Source organism: Topomyia yanbarensis, chromosome 2, assembly GCF_030247195.1.
Source record: "Topomyia yanbarensis strain Yona2022 chromosome 2, ASM3024719v1, whole genome shotgun sequence".
Lineage (NCBI taxonomy): Eukaryota > Metazoa > Arthropoda > Insecta > Diptera > Culicidae > Topomyia > Topomyia yanbarensis.
In genome coordinates, this window is record NC_080671.1 from 431,046,639 (window position 1) to 431,068,342 (window position 21,704).

The 21,704-nt window shown below is 39.7% G+C and overlaps 1 protein-coding gene across 7 annotated transcripts in view; it reads right to left on the reverse strand.

Moving 5' to 3' along the window:
- The window catches only part of LOC131685420 (transport and Golgi organization protein 2), a 153,369-nt gene that overhangs the window by 14,267 nt on the left and 117,398 nt on the right, over nt 1–21,704 (reverse strand). For 5 of the 7 annotated variants that reach the window (XM_058969114.1, XM_058969118.1, XM_058969117.1 and 2 more), the window contains 2 exons: nt 2,724–2,990; nt 2,187–2,655 (listed from right to left, as the gene is read on the reverse strand). In XM_058969114.1, coding sequence (XP_058825097.1) covers nt 2,187–2,655; nt 2,724–2,871 — 617 coding nt within the window. In that variant the 5' untranslated portion in view covers nt 2,872–2,990. Of the gene's footprint in view, nt 1–2,186; nt 2,656–2,723; nt 2,991–3,107; nt 4,685–21,704 lie in introns of those variants that run through there. The other 2 variants (XM_058969116.1, XM_058969113.1) reach the window with 2 other exon arrangements.

The window sequence follows — 21,704 nt, forward strand, 5'->3', positions numbered from 1 at the left end:
CGGAATCGCCGGATAGACGTCAGCACCTACTGGCTGGCCCGTTGAGTAGGCTAGATCCACCGCCGGGGACTATATTGAGTAGATCGGGACGAAGCGGGAAGCTAAGTGGCTCACGGAAACAAACATCGGTAGCGGACGAAATCTACCACTCGGTTTCGGGAGAACTTCTTTCGCCGGGGAACTCCCGTCGACGTAAGCTAGATTCACCGCCGGGGGCTAGACTGAGTATACCTCGACGAGACACCACCAGTCACGGGTCGTTGGGGATCCAGCGAACCGCATGTCCTGCTCTACCAGAATCGCCGAGCTGACCTCTACACCTGGCTGGTTGGCTCGGTTTCAGGAGAACTTCTCTCGCCGGGGAATTCTCCGTCGGAGTAGGCTAGGTCCATCGTCGGGGACTAGACCGTGTAGTTCGCGAACAAGTCGGGAGCTCAACAAGTAAATGGCGCTGAATTGTACGAGAAGGGAGTTGCGGTGCTAATTGGTATAAGGAAGCCGAGTCGTGGTGCTGAACGGCATAAGGGAGCCCAAGGGCTCGGTGAATTAGACAATCTGAAGTTTGCCGCCCAGATTGTTTTCGTAGGAGAGGAGCACTAAGGATGTCCCACCTCAAATTGCATCACGGATAAAATACGCTGTAGAAAATTACCTACTGGACCGATCCTTTTCAAACTATCGTCAATAAAATATAACCCATTAGTAAGCTTTTGGTATATTGCTTTCATTCAACTTCAATACCATAACCGTACGCTCACACCTTTCGCTTAACTCCACACATAGGTTCTGTGCAACAACTTGCTGCAGCTTCTTTTGTACGGGAACCCACTTTTTTCATGTCTTCCTCAGATTTGACCTCTTTGGGGTGCTTTCGTAGTGTGTGCTTTATAATTGCCCAGTATTTGAATAGTGATACGGAGCTAGTTCCGGCCAGAAGATCGAAAGGCTCAAGTGTTGTTTCAAGAGAGGAAGTAGACGCTTCAGTCGACACTCCTTGAGGTGGATCTCCTCGTTTACAGTCCCGGTAATCACAAACGGCGCACTCTCATTGCCACGTGAGCAGCTCGCTTGCCAAAGCATGTATTTATTGGCAAATTTTGAAAGTTTCTGCTTCCTTATTTCCTGCGTCAAACTTGTGCTGGCCGGTGAAGAACAGTAGCCCCGGAGGCTGCCGAAAGTCCGCATTGACGCAAGTCTCATCATCCATGATGACGTACAGTTATCCGGGACCGTGGCTTTACTCTCCCCCATATTTTTCCGTTCGACATAAATTGGAGGCTACGGCACTTTGTACGTATCCAGTTCCTCCCGGCTCATGGCTCTCTGAATGAAAGACTTGGACAGATTCAACTTTTCGGTTACATCCCTGATCGAAGCATTGGGATTCTGCTTAAACGCTTTCACTACACACTTGTTACCCTGATCACATTGGGACATTGGAAAACAACTCGGAATCGTCAACGGCGAGTCGTGTGATTAAACGTTACTACCAAACTCTGAGCATCGAACGGAAGGAGAAACGCGGTCAGAATGGATGTTCTATTATCCATTCTGACCGCGTTTCTTCTTCCGTTCGATGCTCAGAGTTTAGTAGTTAGTAACATTTAATCACACGACTCACCGTTGAGGATTCCGAGTTGTTTTCCAATGTCCCGATGAGAGAGTTGAGGATTTTCCAGGTGCTTGCGTAAAACCAATTCGCGACGTTGCTTTGCGGTTGACGCCATTTTTTCCAATTTTCGCAAAAATGGCAGCTACAAAAATACAGTGTAAACAATACACTCTAAACTACTTCTACCCAAATTTTCTAAAGGGAATACCCAATGTATTTGCTACATTGCTTTTTCCGTGATGCAATTTGATGTGGGACACCCTTTACATTGACACTACTGAAAATGCTTTTTGAGTCTGTATCGCTAACAGATTAGATATAGCAAAAGCCTTCAGATTGAGCAAAGGAACCAGCACAAAAACAATCACCACTAGCTGTTTGTAGTAAAAAAGGATCAATGGTGAAAATGACTCTCTCAGGATTAATAGAGAAAGAAAAGTGATTGCATTTAAGAATTGTGTGATTTGTCCAACTATTTGTCAAACCCTACATATGGACCGCGTTAAATAAATAAATTTCCAATATACGACACTATTTAGGCATAAAGTAGTAAGATTAATACCCACATACTCACTTTTCATTACTCCTAAGCAGATCCAACAGCTCGTTAACTAGCGCGTCTTTATTATCAATTTTCAGTCGCTTATCCACGATGTTCCCGAAAAGCTTTCGTCCGTATTTCACCTTCTCCAGCGGTGCATCCAACGTACTATTACCGAAGCCCAGAGGCTCCCGCAGATCACAGTGGTCAATCTTATGCGGAGCATTACTGGCATACAGTACCGAAGCTCCACCAGCAGCATCCAGTTCGACCGAAATAAAATTAAACGGTCCGTAGGTATCCTTCGCCAAAAGTTGCTTCGAGTATTCCTCGTTCGGAGTCGTCCCGGAAACGTAATCAGATACAATAGGACCCCGCCCCGTTACCCCATTGGCTTTGCTTTCACCGGCTACGTTAAGTAGGGCACCAACACGGATCACACCGTCGCGAGCACCAATTGCTAGCCAGGTTCCACCTTCCCGACCGGGTTCCATATCACGACCTGAAACGTTAGATGATATATAATATGAGTAGCTGTAAATCTTCTGGGGACTTTGACCAACGAATTACCTCCAATGACATGTGGTCTCTCCTCCCAGGGAGCTGCTGTCTTGGCTGGTCTGATGTAGTGTTCATCCCGGTTGGATGCCAGGATTAGTTTGTACTCTCCGTGACCAGGTTCTCCGTTGTTATTCACGTAGATGAATAAAATGCACATTTTCTTAGACTGAATTGATGAGTATTCGAAGCTGAAAACTGGACTCTGCTGCGCTTTTTTCGACCTCTGAAATGTGTATCGCTATCAACTGTGTTAGCTGGATAGGTGTGATGAACGAGCTACAAATAGAAAAGCCGAAAATTACTACCCCCATCGAACATTGAATCGGGTGACATATGGCTAGACGCTAGAGTTGATAAGCCACGTTGATGGTGATTGGCGGTTTTTTGACTCACAATTTGTTTGGAGTAATCAGTGTCAACGCTACTGATAGGATTTTCAGCACTAAACTAAATGGAAAGCAGGTCAAAATTGAACGGTTTGTTTACAACTGAAGCTTGATTCCAACTGAGAAACGAAATGCCACTTGGGAAAACTGAATGAATAAAACATCGCAGTTGTTATTCAGTTGCTGGTGACTTATTATACCTTGTGTTTGTTGGTTCTTCTTTATATTTAAAACAGAGTGTAATTTGGCTTGGCGGGATACGATTTGCCACTGATAACGCCAGGTCTGTCAGCAGATAAAAGTGATATATTTATGGGTGTGGGGGCTTAGGGGAACGGTTGCACGTTTTAGTCAACTCGTGTTTTTCTCGAAATGGACATAGTGTCAAACTGTACTTTGAGAGTATCCGGAATTACAATATATTGGCTCGATTGGAACGTTCCCCATGTTATTCGAAGATTTGTACCTTGCTATGGCGTCTTATCATTTATCGGAACGGAAAGGGAGCGAAAAGAAAAAGGTAGTGAGATGGAGAGTGACAACACAATGACAGTCAATAGTCGAACTTGAGGGCTCCTGTTTTCAGTTACCCCTTACGACATAGGAGCAGGACCCAGTGGATAAATTCTTGGCTGAGATACTTCAATCTGCCAGATGCTACACGGTACTAGGCTAGTTTTGTCCGAAGAAAGATAATAGACTGTTATCAACCTCCTAGTGAGCTCATTTTTGGGTAAAAATGAAACACTACATCACACGTGTAAAACGTTCAGAAGACACGGAACCCAATTAACAAGCATAACACACAGAAAAGCAGAAGATGGAAAAAGAAAATAGCCAAACAGTCCAAAATATCTTAGTCTCGAAAATGTTTTGGAGATATGGCTTTCCAGGCTCCAGAAGATGACACCGTTATTTCGACCCTAGATATCAACCCATCAATAAATATGGACCAGAACAAACGGTTTTACGCTCCTGACGAAGGAGAGTTTACGCTCCTGACGAAGGAGGGTGTAACTGGAGATTTTTCTTTTTAATTCAGACCTATTCTGTGTTACTTTCTTTCAATTGTTGCAGGGCTCTACTGTATCGATTTTGTTGGCTATTTTCGGAAAAGTTCAAACTAAGAGGAACGAAAGCAATGGAATTGAAAGACGCATAGGTTTTCTAGAGCGAATCAGTTATAAACTAGAAACGGAACACTGGGACTAGACATCGCCATATGAGTCGGCCTATTCCTAGTTTTCCGTTTTAAGTTTCAAACCGATTCGCTCTAGAATACCATCCGTCTTTCAATTCCTTTGCTTTCGTTCCTCTTAGTTTTAACTTTTCCGAAAATAGCCAAAAAAAAATCGATATAGTCAAATCTATTTGGCCTATAATCGCAAATCTGTCCCATAAGGACAAGAAATCCCATAGAAAATACATGCGAATATGCGATGGGCAATATTGAGGTGAACAACAATCACATTATTGGGTAATTTTTAATAAAATTAGCAAAATTTTTTAAAGCAATAACTTTTGAACGAGCAGCCAGCTCTAATTGCAATTGGAAATGCTATATCAACACTATCAAATTCAATAGAGTTCACTTCTCTCTCATTGTCTCCAGTAGAGATATAGATGATTTGAAAAAAAACTATTGCTTGTCAAAAAATTTCAAATATGTTCGAAAATACTCAAGATAAGAAAAGTTATGCTTAAAAAAAATTGTATATTTTGACGCTTGAAATATCTTCGTATAATATATGAAACCCGTAGGAATGATATTCGAAAAGACATTTAAAAAAATATGTTTGGGGATCATCCAAATATAACGAGCTATTACTTCTTAAGCATTCAAAGAAGATATTTCTTTATTCAACAAAGATGTCCATAAAAGTAATCTACATAACTTTTCTAAAGACATTAGACGTTTCTTTTACAAAAAAAATTAAGTTGAAAAATCTCGCTTAAAGGAGGATTGATTACGAAAACCATAGCAGCAAATGATAACAACCAATCACCATTTGAACCACTTTCATTTTCAAAAAAATCCAAATGACTTTGAAAATACACAAGATAATTGTAATATAGAAAGTTTTCCATTTTGCAAATTCAAAGCTTTTTACTGTACATCTCGAACTTATCAAAATGATGCTTCAAATGTTGTATTAATGAATAGGCTTTAAAAGGATCATCCACAAACAAGCAGCAATAATGTCGAAGATATCAAACATAAAGACTTTGTGTCTTCAGCAAAGTTGTTGGCAAAAGCTTAAAAAAGAAATGAACCATTAAAATAACAACGCCATATAAAACGGCTTATAGTGTCGACAAATTTCTCCGAAGGCGTGATTGAACGAAATTTAACGATTTAGGCGTAATTAATAGATCACACGGTTTTGGCAAAATCTGAATAGGGAGGCTATTATTAAGATAACAGTAACATGGTGCTGCAGTAATTTTGAACTTTTCAAGTTACCTAGTATAGGTGGTAGGTCTTATCAAATGTATTACAAAAAACCTGTTTTAATCTACCTAGTGGTGCAATTGCGCCATTCTCATTAATTTCATTCCTTCATTCCTTGATTTGATACAAACAGTATAAATATTATAACGTAATTATTGGATCATAGTACTTAATAAGACAACTCAGAAAGCAAGAATTCCACTAGGAGATTGTTGTGACAAGGCAAGGTTTTTTTATTATAGCCCTCGGGACATTAGGGCCATTCGCCGCTTTTCGAGTTAGAGAAATCTCTTTAGGAAAAAAATCTCTAACCCTATGTGCGGGGTTGGGAATCGAACTCAGGTGAGCTGCGTACGAGGCAGTCGATTTACCAACTACGTTATTCCCGTCCCCAAGGCAAAGTTTGTAAATGAATGATTGTGCCTTCAAAGGTGCATCTGCAACCTTCAACGCATTTGAATAGCATTCTCTAACACAAGAAGTTTAGTAATCAAATCAAGGCACCCAGGTGCAAAGATTTGGGACCTCCTCATCAGCGGCTCATAAAAAGGTGGATTTCCAGAATTCTTTGAGCATGAAAACAAATAGAGAAATAAATTATTCTTTGCGTATTTTTGAACATATATTTACTCAACAAAAAAAAGTTTTTTTAATGTCAAAATAAATAAAAATCGCAAATTTATAAACAATCTCGCGCTGCATGCTTCCTTATTCGACCGAAGCTCTGGAAGCATTGCCCACACCGACTGGCAAATGAGCTTTGTGTTGTTTTGGTTTCGAGTTATTAGTGGATACGCGAAAGTATCTTGCTTACACAGTATGCCTGTTATGCCGGTATAATACAGAACTGCATCCTGAATGTGTGGTCATTGTTATCATTCATCAATAATTGCACAACTAGCTGTGGGGCGAGTCGGCCCTTTAAAAATCGTCAGATCGAAAATGATCTGAGATAATCTTCAGATTCTGTAATTCCTGTACCCAACATGTTTCAAACTTCAGGTCCAATTGCCAACAAATTTGCGGCCATTGAATATATCTGATCAGATTTGATGCATCGAGACATTTATTTTAGTGACACCCACTAATGAGCACGAAGCTGTGAAACAATTTCGAACAATTTCAAAACCACGTGATTTGGTTATGGTTTCTGATGTATTTGGTTCTTCATTCTAATGAACTCGCAAATTTTTGAAGCCATTCTTTTTTTTTCATGTCATAAAAATATTATTTGACGCAATTTAATTTTTTCAATCAATTTTATAGGATGTTTAATATCGTTAAATTTTCCATTTTAATTATTCAATTCATTTTCTTTTTGATAATCTTTTATTTTTTAAAAATTTTCATCAATTTTGTTCATTTTGTTTAGGTTATTCATGCTATTAATATTCATTTTGTTTTTTATCCATATTATTTATTTTATTTGTTTAATTTATTATTTTATTTATTTAATTATTAATTAATCAATTTTATTTATTTTATTCAGCTTCTTCATTTTATTGATTTTGTTAATTCTGTTTAGTCTTTCCTTTTATTCATTTAATCCAACTTGTTACTTTGCATCAATTTGGTTTATTCTAACAATTTGAACTAATTTGATTTATATTTATCATTCTGCTCAGTTTATGGGTTTGATAACTTATTTAATGTTTTTGCTGTATTTTTGTTTTTAATTTTATTTGTTTATTGAAACTCATCCCACCTCTAGTTAGGTGCTTATTTCGCAAGAGTTCTGCAAACTAATCAATGATCCAGCAGTGATACATGTAAGAAATGTCTCATCTCACTGCCAGGTGGATTAAGTCGGTTTGTTCATAAAACTCCATATCAAAGCTGGTATTCTCAAATGGCATATAAAAACACTCAATATAGAATTGAATTAAATTAGAACTAAAGCAAATTTCGATTTTTGGCCACATGTCTCCCCGTTTTATATATGGAAAAATAATAAAACTTGAACCATTAAATATTGACGTAATATTCATTCAACAATGTTGTCAAATAGATTGTTCTACAACTTTGTAGAACATTGCGTATGTTTTTTCCTCATAGCTAAACAGATGATACTTGAAACAACCTAACCTCAAGGACTCAAATTTACTAATACAATCGTAAAAAAACTAAAAAAGTTTTCCGGAGCCGCTATATATCTAAAGCTGACATCGTGATCGCAAACAGTCATCTTTGCATACAGCTTTAGAATTTTATTGTAATGTGCTAAAACTAGAAAATCCAGAAGATGTAAAGAGAGCAGAGACCCAGTGGATCAATTATGTCCCCGGATGCCATAGAGTCTCTAGTCTATGTTTGCCCGAAAATGGGTTATTGTGTTAGCAACATCCTAGATGCCAATGGCGAAATGGAATGTAATGGCGGCTGCGAAAAATTCACACTTTACTAAAGGATACGCCCGCGAGTAGGAATCACACACACAAGCGTACTCATAATACCTAGTTAGTTGTCAAGTCTCGCAGAAAGCAATCTATAGTTACATAGACTTCCGCAATCAAGAAATGGATAACATATCCATATCAAAAAAAAATGTAGCGGGTCACTTATGTTTATAGCATGTTTAAATCAAAGGTGGAACTGGGCCAATTCGGACCTAGTAGGAGTTATTGAGCTATAGAATGTAATCTTGTCAACTGATTAACAAAAAGTTTATTTTTTTGAAAGCCTGACAGATTGCGAACATTTTTTTTCTCAGATGGCTTTTTGCTATCTCTTATCAGAGTGTGTCAATGCACTCATGAACAACGGACTTCAAAAGGTCCGAATTACCTCAGCCGTGGTCTAATTCGGACCCCCCATGGTCCAATTCAGACCACACTTTTATTTCGTCAAAGAAGTAATGCAAAGTCATACCAGTATGTTTTAATGGAATTTAATTAGCTTTTAGTAAAATTTCGATTCGGAATTCGAGTCTGATTCGAAGTAATTTATTTGTTGTCCTCGTATACGGTAGGGGTTTGCCCACTACTCGGGTTCTTATTTGCCCGGCGTACCCTTCTTTTCAGGGCGGCCTAGGTTCTTCTACAGAATTTCGGATTTTCGTTTCACAAGAAAAAAAGTAAACAAACAAATAAACTAAATTTACCAATTTTTATTCCACCGATCCCCTTCACTGCATACTACGCTGCTTCGTTTGTAACTGCTGGCGGACTGGCGGGCGGGTTTCTCCGCACGGCCGGGACAACAACGGCCTGGTCTGTCTACTGGTATCCCAGCTGGCTGCTCCGGCAGCGGTCCTTGTCTATTAGCTAGGGAGGTGAGCAGGGCTCATTTGTTGGAACCTCCCTAGCGACGACGGTGATGAATGTTCTTCCCAGGGGGAGCCGCTGTCCACCCTGCTTCGCCCTCCTTGGCTATTAGCTGGGAAGGAGAGCAAGGCTCGTTCGGCTTATCCTTCCCAGCGAGGGCGGATTGGTGCGTCTGGATACTTTGCGGTTAGCCAGGGAAGCGAAAACTCCTTGTTGATTAGCTTCCCCCGACGGCGATCCAGCACCAGAAACAAACTAGTACCCGAACCACGGGCCGGCACTTTCTGACGAGTATTTTTACCGTCGCACACGCGCACTATACCGTACTGGTTATGGTGGCGGGAAACTGTCCCGAAAAAAACAAAACTGATCGGGCGTCTGTTCGATGCCGTGGTCCGTCACTATCTGCCTTATCTCGATGGCCGCCTTTTTCACTCCACCAAACAACCACCAAAAACACACCGCCGCATAGCTGTCATTGCCATGGTACAGCATAGTTAGCAATCACTTTTACAGCGAGAGGAGAGCGGAGACCTACCTAAACCCTATGTTTCTTATATACAAATGTTCAACAAAAATTACTACACCTATCTGCACAAAAAAAACCGTTCACAAACGAGAAAATGAACAAAAATTTACAACTTTAGTGTGAACGGTACAAAACAGCGGTGAGCATAAATTTTCGTAAACAATACACTCTACGGAGAGAGTACGCACGAAAGGGTATATTTCCACCCAGTGCTCAATTGTTACCCTGACGGGTTACATACTGACGGCCTAAAATGTTTTTAATAAGGCGGAGTGTCGTACAAAAACAACACAATTGGTTCTGCACCAGACGACGGCATAGTGAAAAATGCCTAATTTAGCCGAGAAAGTATCGCGAGAACTCAAGAAGTCCAGGAGCCATTTTAAGAAGTTTTCATGTAGATTTGTCCATTCACAATCCCTGATGTGATGAAGAAATGAAAATTTACCACATGCGCGGATCGCTTGCCAAACAAGGATTGTGTACCGAATTTCGACATCTTCTTCCACTTTATGACAGCTTCCTTGTAAAAATTTTGCCAACTTGTCGGTTGCCGCTCCTGCTTGAAAAACATTTCATTATTTTTGCTCAAAATGAATTGAAACTACAATCGAAATGCTGGATTGACGTTTGAATTGCTCCAATACCGTCCTGGTCATGCAGTGCCTCGTTTCCTACCATCACTCCGCTAGTTTATCTGAGGCTCTTGAAACGTCACATGGGTATAGGTGCGATGTGCGAATTTGATCCATGGTTACCCACACGCTAAAGAGTTATAAACTATTAAGTGCTACTATTTTTTGGAACATAGCCATCAGAATGATTCTATATTCATCCTAAGTTGGGGGCCCCTAAAAGACCGGGGCCCCTGGCCCTGGTCCAGTGTGCCTATGCATAAAGACGGTACTGGAAGTTTGAAGATTGTTATCGGTCGACCGGGATTCATTAGCATCCAATTCGAACAATGAGCATTAACACACATTTGAATGGACTGAATACAAAGACATTCAATGGCAATAATCGATAGCTGTAGTGTTAGGGGAACGAAAGAAACAAAAATGCCGTTAGCGCTGCGGAAATCGAGTGCGGCCAATGATCGATACGACTCACAATTATCAAGCACTAGCTAATACCCATCGCGCGTTGCTGTGACTTTCAACTAAATGTTCCGAAGCGCTATCTGGCGGGCAAATAATCCCCAACCAATATCACACAAACGAGATCCATAACAAATGTTTACTACGTATAAATTTTTACGGCAATCGGTTAAGCCGTTTGGGAGTCCAGAAATCACATACATATCAACATTGACTTTTATATGTATATTTCATAGATTATGATCTATACAAAAAAGAACTACGGTATTAGGGTTGCCACATCTCCAGGTTAATTTAAACTGTTTTAGTACTAATTAGATTAGGCGCACTGGCGAATCTTCTGAAGCTCGAGTGAATTTTTCTGTAATGTGTCAGGAATATTTCGGTAAGTCATCCACCCAACGCGCAACGATTTCTTCACATTTCTTTCCGCTCATGCTGCCCAATTCTAGTCTTCCATTCTGAATTGATAACTAATTCGCTCTACAATATTCATCCATCTTTCAGTTTGTTAAACATTGTGATCATCTGACAAAAAAGAGGATCCGAATTGAACCATGATAAAAGGTTCGAATTTGGCCAACGCCTTTTTTACTCTTCTCTCATTGATTAAGCGAACATCGTTAGAAGCTCCACCAAAAACAAAATATCAGATGAAAGATATTATCCCAAATTTTCAGAAACACAATAGTTTCTTTTAATTAATTTAATATTGACGCAAATAAGATCTTAGCTACATAGCCGAAAAACATTACGTTAGAGCGCACCAAAACAACATGTTCCTGTGGTTCACAAATGCGATGACTGATAAACGTCAAATTTCGTGTGTTACATCAGAGCTAAACGTTACCTATGAAAATGATATATACGCCTTTCATAGTATTAGCATAGTTGAGAAACAGCTGAGGGTCCGATTTGGCCCACTTCCCCCTAACCATAAAAGGAACAAAAAAAAAAGCATAAAACAGTAGGTAGCGAACCACTACTGTTTATTCCAAAATTGCATCAAATGACCCTCCGTCTCCATTATGTGAGAGACTTGCCACGAAGTAACTGTCTAAAAACCGGTAAGGTAAAAAAATAAAGGTTCTGGTTTAATCCACGGTGCCAAATATTTTTTATGACAGAATCTTTGTACATTAACAGAATAAAACTTCTAAAACAATCTCGTTTCCCTTGATTTCCTCTCCGCAGCCTCCAGGATAGTGAAACGATTTATGACTTGGAGCGCTAAAATGTGTAGGATTTTATTTTATCTCGTACTTAGTGAAATCAGAAGAAACAATCAAATCGAGTTAGAGCGACTGGGAATTTGTATAGAATTAATTAAATTTACAACTGACCTAATCTCCAAAACCAATGATGGAATTACCAATGTAAACGTTTAATGATAAATTCCAATAAATAAAAGCTCGTGCTGCGAGCTGCATGCCCACCACTGTGAGCGATTAGAATGCAAATTAATATTTCACTTGATGCACAATTCTTCTGGTTGTAAAATAGTTGCCAACAGTTGAACAAACTCGCCCAAGGTCAGTCGGTTAGACTTAGACATCGCTCGAGAGCTGCGCGGTTCGCTTGGAAAACGAATGAATGGTCGCTTTCGAGCGGAATACACTTTTTCCGTGTGTTTTCTGCGGTGACTAATAATAAATCTCAATTAGCCCGCGTCTGTGAACAACACTCATTAGCAACAGTAAGCTACTTTTCATATATATGCAATTGAAATCGTATCTAAAACGCTGCAGGGTTGCATAAGCGAACCCCTAGCCGTGTCCGCATATTGTTATCGGTTGCAAATGATGTATACGAAGGAGGGTTTGATTAAATGGGACAGGCAGCATCCAGCGATTTGGTCATAACAAGCCGGATCTCTAAAATGCATACGTTTGGTGATTGGAGACACAATGGTTTCTTAATATCCGTGGTCACCGCTTCCTTTGGTAAAGAAGTAAAGTCGTGTTGATGGGCCGATATCCAGGGCCCAAAAGGTTGAATCACTTCTCTAGTACCGGTTGTAGATACTTTCTACCTAAAATAACATTAAATTTTAAAGAATCTATAACTAGTAAGTTTATTGTGACATTAAAACATCGAAATATCCATGCGGTGCTATTTATGTGTTATCCAATTTGGGAATCATTCAAATCTGAATTGAAAGTTCTGCCGATTAACATTATATTCGAAAAATTTATGCAAAATAAGATTGTGCAATTAAAAATAAAGAAAAAAATTCCGGTTATAGGGAATTCATTTATCAGACTGCTAGGTGCATTAAATGATTAAATTAAATTTCAAATTATTTAGGTTTATGTCGCATCGCTGAATAAATACATGCATCGGCTGCAATGTTTTTTAGTCATTTAATACCCCTTACAATGAATTAAATTTCTAAACCACCGACAACGAACAATCTCCAAGCGCTGCACCGCCGTTAGTAACGGATCAATCTAAACCTTACATCCACATACTATTAAAATGACAATTAGCGACGATAATAAACCCACCCCTTCTTGTAGCGATCAACCAGTACGATGACACGATTAGTCTCTGGTGACATTTTGCGTTATTATAATATTTACCGAAGCTCTCGAACGAACCAAGCTAGCTAGGAGGCAATGGACTCGTTCAAGTTCAAGTCCTACGCCGACCGGTCGACCGACCGACCGACCAACCGAAGTGAATCTAATCACAATAGGCCTAGGCACATTTAGTTGAAATGCTCGAAGCGCGTGCAACGCGAAACAAGGAAGTGCAGCTCGCATTACTGCGTGAAAGCTTTGTCACATCCACGCGCTTTGGATCGTTCCTGGGATGTCGTCCGTTTTCGTTATGATGTGTTAGTCCGTACGTCATTCTTGGACATCCCCCCCCTCACTGAAGTGGACTGATGCAATATTTACCATTTATCTAAGTATGCACTACACAAATTGGACTTCCATCGCATTACTACATCGATACCGGCTAGAGCTAAGTACGAACGCATCCCCGACTGGAACTGACCGGGAATCGGTAAATAGATGGCAATGTCAATGCAGCGTTGCACCCCGTTCGCCAAGGTTAGTGTGTCACGTGCAAATTGCAAGCGCTTTCAACGCGCATGACAAATGTTCTACTACTAGTGGCGGCTAAGTGTGCAGATAGAAATATTTGACTAGTACCACTATCTATATAACTTAGAACGCGATCAAACATTTGTTCCCAACCGCTATAATATAGGACCTACTAAATAAATAAAACGAACCGACGGGCGTTCGTTGAACCCTGTAAGAGTCCGAACTGGCGGTGGCGGCGGCACTTTTGCATCACCGCTTTTGAGATTTGTGAGTATGGGAACGCTTGTATGCGACATCAAAGAAGGCAAATGCCAAACAAAGGGTCATTTTTCTGATACATGAGCGGTCATCTGATCAGGAAATATTCGGTATAACGCAGTCATCGAACTTGTTTAAGTGATTGTCTTTCTAGCTAGATAAACGTGCAGTGATAGGGGGAGATGTTTTAGGTCACGTGAATGATGTTTTTATTGAGCTATTAGAAACCAACAATTGAGGGCTCGCAAATTATGAGCCTCATTGACAGATTATTCTAAGTGGAGTAATTAAATGTATGCAAAATTTTCAGATTGGAAAGGACCAATTTTTTGTGCATAAGAACACAAGACCTAACATAAAGGGCGAACACGAAATTATTGCGACACCGAAAATGTCATGCCAATTTTCTTACAATGTTTAAAATCAAACCAAAATTTTAGGATAGTTTTATACATATATTTACTTCAAAAATTAAAAGAAAAGTTAATCGATGGAGCCTTGAGTGTAAAATTGAACGCATTTTCGCTTGATGCCCTCCATCAAAGTCTTTACAGTGTCATCCGGTACCAGTTTCTCAGTTTCTTTTCCATTTTCTTAACATGTCCTTCTCGTCTTTGACTGTCTTCTTGCTCTTCCGAAGTTCCTGCTTCATCATTGCCCAGTACTGCTCCACCGGGCGCAGCTCCGGACAGTTTGGCAGATTCATGTCCTTTGGAACAAAATGGACAGAATTGGCCTCATACCACTCCAGGATACTTTAGAATAGTGGCATGATGCCAAATCTGGCCAAAATAGCGGAGCTTCGTCGGGCTGCTACAAGAACGGCAAAAGACGCTTCTCGAGGCATCCAGATTTGTAGATCTCGCCATTTACTGTGCCCTTTGTCACGAAAGGCTCACTCCTCAGTCCGCAAGAGCAGATGACCTGCCAAATGAGATATTTGGAGGCGAACTTCGACATTTTCTTCTTCTTAAATTTGTCGTCCACATAGAACTTGCTCTTGCCGGTGAAAAACTCCAACCCCGGAATTTGCTTAAAATCGCCTTTTATATACGTTTCGTCGTTCATCACACAGCAGCCATATTTTGTCAGCATCTTCTCGTAGAGCTTCCGTGCCCGAGTTTTAGCCGTCGATTGTTGCCGCTCATCGCGATTTGGGAAGTTCTGTACCTTGTATGTATGTAGTCCAGCTCTCTTCTTTGCATTCTGGACGTAGCTCTGCGACATGCCGATCTTTTTAGCCAAATCACGGCTTGAGACGTTGGGAATTGCTTTAATTATCCGCTTCACCTTTCCCTCCGTCTTTTTGTTCTCCGGTCCCGGTTTTCTTCCAGCTCCTTTGCCGTGGTCCAACGTCAACCGCTCCTGGAACCGCTTCAACACTCTGGAGACGGTTGAATGGTGAATGTTCAATATTTTTCCTAACTGCCGGTGCGACAGGTCAGGAAATTCCAGGTGTTTGGAAAGAATTTGTTCTCTCGACTCGCGTTGGTTCACCTCCATTTTCGTTGAATCGAAAAACACGACTTCGAGTTTGACAGCATGTAAACAATACACATCAATGAGAAAGTGTGCAAAATTTGGTTGATTTTTACCCAATGGTAAAAAAGTTATGCCCTGTTGAATGTGTTGCAATAATTTCGTGTTCGCCCTTTAAAGTGTGGATTTTAGTGTTTCGGATCCTCCTCGTCAGTAACTAACACCAACTTAATGCTAGTTAGATAAGTCCAAACCAGCACCAAATTGGCGCTAGTTAGACACTAAAATCCAAAAAGTCACGTTTTATGTGAAATCTAACCAACTGGCTCATACCGAGTGATGTCCCTTCCTCTGTTTGCCGACGGGGAATCTGAACCGAAACTGTCTTTTGGTATTAGAACCAAATGCCTGGTACTATGCAAAATTCCCAAAGGCGAAAATTTTTCGAAAAGACCAGCGCCAATTTGGTGCTGGTTTGGACTTATCTAACTTGCATCAAGTTGGTGTTAGTTACCGACGAGGAGAAGCCGAAACACTAAAAGCCATACTTTATTTTTTACATTTTAATGACATTTAATTAGCTGGAGATTACGGGGTAGGGAAAGTTATGAAAATTAGAGCTATAGTACTCAAGTGAGAGCAAGGATGTGAAGTAAACAGATCCGAAAACTAGAAGTGGCAGGGTCATTAGAACAGGCTTAATATCGTACGGGCTTAATTTTTGTCTTTTGCTAATGAGGGTCGAGCTTAGGCAGCATAACTACGAATCACCCGAGTTCACTAGCATGCGTCCTGGTACAGACAGACAAGTCCATCTTTACCGTGACAACATAGTCGAAATAAAAAAGATAAAAAGAAAAAGGAACTGATGGGAACTCATCGGCAGCGGTGGGTAGACAATGTGTAGATACAGCCATTGCCTTACACAATGTAGCAAACCCGCTACGGCTGTAAGCACAGTGACAATAGTCTAATAAAAATATTTCCCGGCATTCGAAAGACAAACAGAGATGAACATCAGCAATCATCATCGATTGTTACTAATCGTCGACAGGTATTTAGTGGTGATCTTGCGTGGCTTTATTTTTGTCGGTTGTCACGGTAAAGATGGACTTGTCTGTCTGTACCAGGACACATGCTAGTGAACTCGGGTGATTCGTAGTTATGCTACCTAAGCTCGACCCTCATTAGCAGAAGACAAAAATTAAGCCTGTACGATATTAAGCCTGTTCTAATGACCCTGCCACTTTTAGTTTTCCGATCTGTTTACTTCACATCCTTGCTCTCACTTGAGTACTATGGCTCTAAATTTCATAACTTTCCCTACCCAGTAATCTCTAACTAATTGAATGTCGTTAAAATGTTAAAAAGAAAATGTGACTAATAGTCGAAATAAAGGAAAAAAGAACCATACTTTATGTTAGCTCTTGTGCACAAAAATGTGGTCTTTTGCAATAAATTTTCTGTTTGGGAATTTTGCATAGTTCCAGGCGTTTGATTTTAAAACCAAAAGACTGTTTCGGTTCACATTCCTCTTCGGCAAACAGAAGCTCGGTACTTGCTAGCTAAACATCACTCGGTATAAGCCAGTTGTGTAGCGTTCATACAAGAAGTGTGACTTTTTGGATTTACTTGTCTAATTAACGCCAATTTGGTGCCGGTTTGGGCTTATCTAACTAGCATTAAGTTGGTGTTAGTTACTAACGAGGAGAATCCGAAACACTAAAAACCATGCTTTATACATTAATCTTCAACATAAACGCACAGAAAGGAAAAGCTTCCTCTGTTCAAGAACCATATTTTCAAAAAAGGAAACTTCTGTGTCGGAAAGCTGCTTAACCCCGTTCTCGTAGTTTTCAACAAAAATAGCATGAGTAGCATCCACGTGAATTGCCCCGTGTGAACTCATGTCATATATTTTGACCTCACAGCTCGCGATATTTTTGCTGCCACAGTTAATATGGGTGATGATAACATAAACAGTATCCGAAATATTGGTCGCGTTATGAATCTTCTGATGATGTTAAAAAGGTTGTATCAACAGTAATGCAGAGACCCATCACATAATTTGGGGCAGCACAAATATCAAATTGAGGGGCCCTAAATTAATAGTATATTTAAGCAGTACAAATATGCATATACTCAATGTAGGAAATCGCCCAATGTTGCACGATCTGACAGGGAAGAGGTGTTAGATATAACTCTCTGCTCTGACGGTATTACGTATGAGCTAGAAAACTGGCTCGTACTACACGGGCTTGAACAGTTGTTTTCTGAACACAAGAACGTCGTCTTTGATCATTAAAAAGGCTCGCTAGATATCGTTAAACATCGTAAAGTCAAATCCACGAACTAGGATCTCTACGAAGAGGGCATGGTGACTAGATTTCATGGGTATTCTCCAACGATTGAATCTACAAATAACTTGGTTGAGGACGTGAATTAAACAAATTCATTCATAGTAGCGGCATACCAAGAGGTTTCTCCATTTCTAGTTATGCGTGCCATGTGGAACGCTGAACTTGTTAAACTCAAAAAGTTATGAAGAAGGCCGGCCATACGGTGGTCTTCTGGCGCTCTTGGCGAAGTTCCAGTTTTGCGCCTACTTTTGTTTTTTTTTTCAGTTCGCCTTTCGATCAATATTTTTGTGTGTGTAAACAACACAAAAGCGGTTAGGTTTCGAACGCTTATTTTTGAAATGATCGCTCAGAAATGCTTTTATGAATAGACTCCAAAAGATAAAATTTTAGATTTATATTTTCATGTCACTAAACCTTTGAATAATGTAAAGCATAATAAAAATATCATGCATTTCTCCTAGAAGGTTGAACTATTCGAGTCTAGGATGCCAGATTTAGGCACCCAGCATGTTACGCGTCTATGAATAACGTCATCCTCGACTATTTGAGGAAAAATATTGGTTTTCCTGGTTTTTAGATGACGATGACCATCACTTGCCTCCAGTCATGAGGGACAATGTTACCCCTAAGAAACTTATTAAACAAGTTCAAAAAGCGTCTCTTGGCAGAATCTGGCAGATTCCTCAATAAGATGAATTTGATTCTGCCTGGCCGTGGAGCTTTATTTTTACATGATAAGAGAGTAAGTGAGAACTTCACCATCGAAAGCGGTGTTTCATTCGCGTTATCGTAAGGAGCGCGACGCGGTAAATCTTCTGTGCCGGGACGGAATCCGGACAAACCTTCCTGGCGAAATCGAATATCCAACGGTTTGAATATTCCACGATCTCGGTTTCGTAAGCGTCGGGCCGTGCCCACAAAGAGTGCTTATCGATGTTTCTCTCGTTAGTCCATCGACGAACTGGCGCCAGTAGCTACGTTTTTTGGCTTTCATCAAACTCTTCATTCGCTTGTCTAACGTTGCGTATTGTCGAAAACTAGCGTCGTTCCGGAAGGTCTTATACGCAATGGCCTTCTCCGCGTACACGTCTGAGCACTCTTTATCCCACCAGGGATTGGGAGAAAGTTTTTGAGCTTGATTCGCACTGTCGAGAATCAAGCCAGCCAAAAAGTTGTACTCTTCCTCCGGAGGAAGTTCTTGAGTAGATTCGATGTTGTCGAATGTCGCGGCAGCATATCTCTTCCAATCGATATTTCGTGTGAGGTCATACGAAATATTGATTGTTTCCAGTTGCCTTGAGCCGTTATTGATGATATTGCAATCGTCAGATGGTCGCTACCGTGGGGATCAGGGATTACCTTCCACGCGCAATCTAACTGTAGCGAGGTCGAGCAAAGGGATAAATCTAATGCGTTTGGGTGCGCTGGTGAAGGAGGAATCCGTGTCATTTCACCCGTGTTTAGAATTGTCATATTGAAGTTGTCGCAAAAATCATCATAAAGGCAGCCCGTACCGCGAGAGTTAAAGTCTCCTAAAAATAGACACTTTACGAAGCTTCGTAAAAATAAGGTAAAGTCAAATTTCGGTTTTTTGAAGTTGTTGTACCCCAAAACCGAACAATATACTCAAAAACGCTTTTAATCCACCTAACAGTGTGATGAGACATTTCTTATAACTCTTATCACTCTCTTCGGATATTATATCGGTTTAGAACATTTAGAACTTGATGCTTCGCGATGTTTTTGATAACACATAGGGGAATTGTGGGAAAAACCGACACTGTGGGTAAAACCGACACCCCACAACTTTTCCATTTGAAGAAAAATTGGATTTACGTTAGTGCGCCGAATGTCATAAAAATAAACAAAACATACGACAGCAGCGTTCATACTCGTCTGGATGTAAAATTTCGTTGGTAGATTTTAAGGTTTTAACCGAACAAAAGCTTTTCAAATCACCCCATTTTTCAGTACCTATTATTATCGGTCTTTCCTATGATCAACTAGGTGCATTGAAGACGAGTTTGAGAAATTCAATATTTTTAATTGCTTTTATAAAAAAATGTGCGCTGTTGGGGTAAAACCGACACCCTTTGGTTAGGGTAAAACCGACATACTGTTAAGATGGTTGTGTTTACTTGCGATTCATTACAAAAGGCTGGGGATCTTTGTGACACTTCAATTACACTATTAGCACACTATAGTAATAGCTGAAATACACAGAAATACTTTTATTATGTTTATTTCTTATAAGTCTCTTTAAAAATCAAAAATTGGAATTTTTGCTTATCTGATTCTATCGAAGCTTTTGCTATTTCTGCAAAAAGCTTTCTAGAATTTCTAGTGTTCTCTTGGTTTGTCATAGACGAACTTTATCACAATGAGACAATGATATTATGTATACCCCAATAGATCGTTGATAATCAGAGTCCGAAAAATCAAATCTGAAAAAGATAGTTTTACTAAGAAGTGTGTGTGTGTCACTTATAAGTTTAATGAATCCAATTAGCAGAACGTAGAACGCTTGCAAATCTTCTCTTACGAAATAAAATGACACTGGAGGTTGCAATGATGTGCGCAAGGATTATTTGGAAATACTCATATCAATAAATAATCCTATAGCATAAAATACTCTTATTTATAGTACTACGCTTTCGAACTTTCTTCCCCTCACTACATGATGAAGCAATAAAAAGCACATATTTGCATCATACATACTCACACTTTATTAATCACGCATATATCTAATTTTTAATAAAGATAAAGATTTTAATAAAGTGGAGAGAAAATAAATTAAAGGGGGTGTCGATCTTACCCCTATGGGGTATCGGTTTTACCCGCAGTCACTTTGCTTTCCAAGTTTTACAACCAACAATTTTTAATGAAATTAATTTTTCGAAGCGCTGAAAAAATTAAGTATTCCCCATAAAAAATTTGACATTTGCGAAATTGTGCACTCGACCGACGAAATCGGGTGCCTTCAAGATCGACCTACTAATTTACCGACTAAATTAAATTACGTCGGGGGAAGATTTTCGTCACCATATTAATCAATGGATTTCCTCTGTTTAAATCTTGTACCCGACCCAATCGGCTGAAAAATCGGTCGAAAAAAATTTGCTGCATTGAAGCAAGATTTAATAGTCACATTATTCAGCAGACGAAATCGGTTCTCGTATTGTTGACAAATGCAATAGTCGAATTTTAATTTTGATTTGTTAAACATTTATTTTCTTGTAAATTGAAAATAAAAATAGCGAAAAATTAAAGCGCTTATACCTTTAAGAGAATGAAGTGGTTTTAGACTCGGCCATCGCTCGGATAGTTTTAGGTAAGTCTGATTAATGCTTTTGTTGTTCGTTCTTATTCATTTCTAATAATATGTAGGTAGGTGCTATTGATTTAATTTGACCATAGTCCGTACGGGATTGAAAAATCTGAACAAGGACGTCAACTAAGCCGCATATCACGAACAAACGGAAGATCCGGAATCGGAATTATCGATACGTCATGCCAACTTTCAAGTGTAAGTCTTTTAGATATAATAAAAGAAATAATATAAACATGTTTATCTACTAAAGCCTGTCTCGTATTTACTTTGAGAAATTTCCAGTGAATATGAGGTCCACTGATATGAACAATTTTAAACTGTCGACTGATCTACCTATTTAATCGTTTTCCATCAACCGATTTCGACAAATTTCGTCGGCCCATTTCGTCTGGTATTGCGTCGACAGACACTCATGTTAAACTCTCATAAGCGTCGGTGCAACAATCTATAAATTCGTCGGTGTCAAAGTCAGGCGATTCAGCCGACCAAACCCGATTTCGTCGTGGGTTAAATCGGGAGGATTTTTTATGGGGTTGTTAAAAATTTTCTGAAGAAGAATTGTGCATTAAAATTATAATTTTATTGGTTTTGTGGCAACTTAGAAAAAGTGTTAAGCTTAAGGTGTCGGTTTTAACCATAATTCCCCTACCACATGGGATAGTGGCAGGACTCAGAGAATCGATCAAATCAGCATAGGACAACATCAGTGCTAGAAATCTCAAACCAAATCAATGGGAAAGCGAAAAAATGGCCCATAAAATAGACATACAAACGAATTA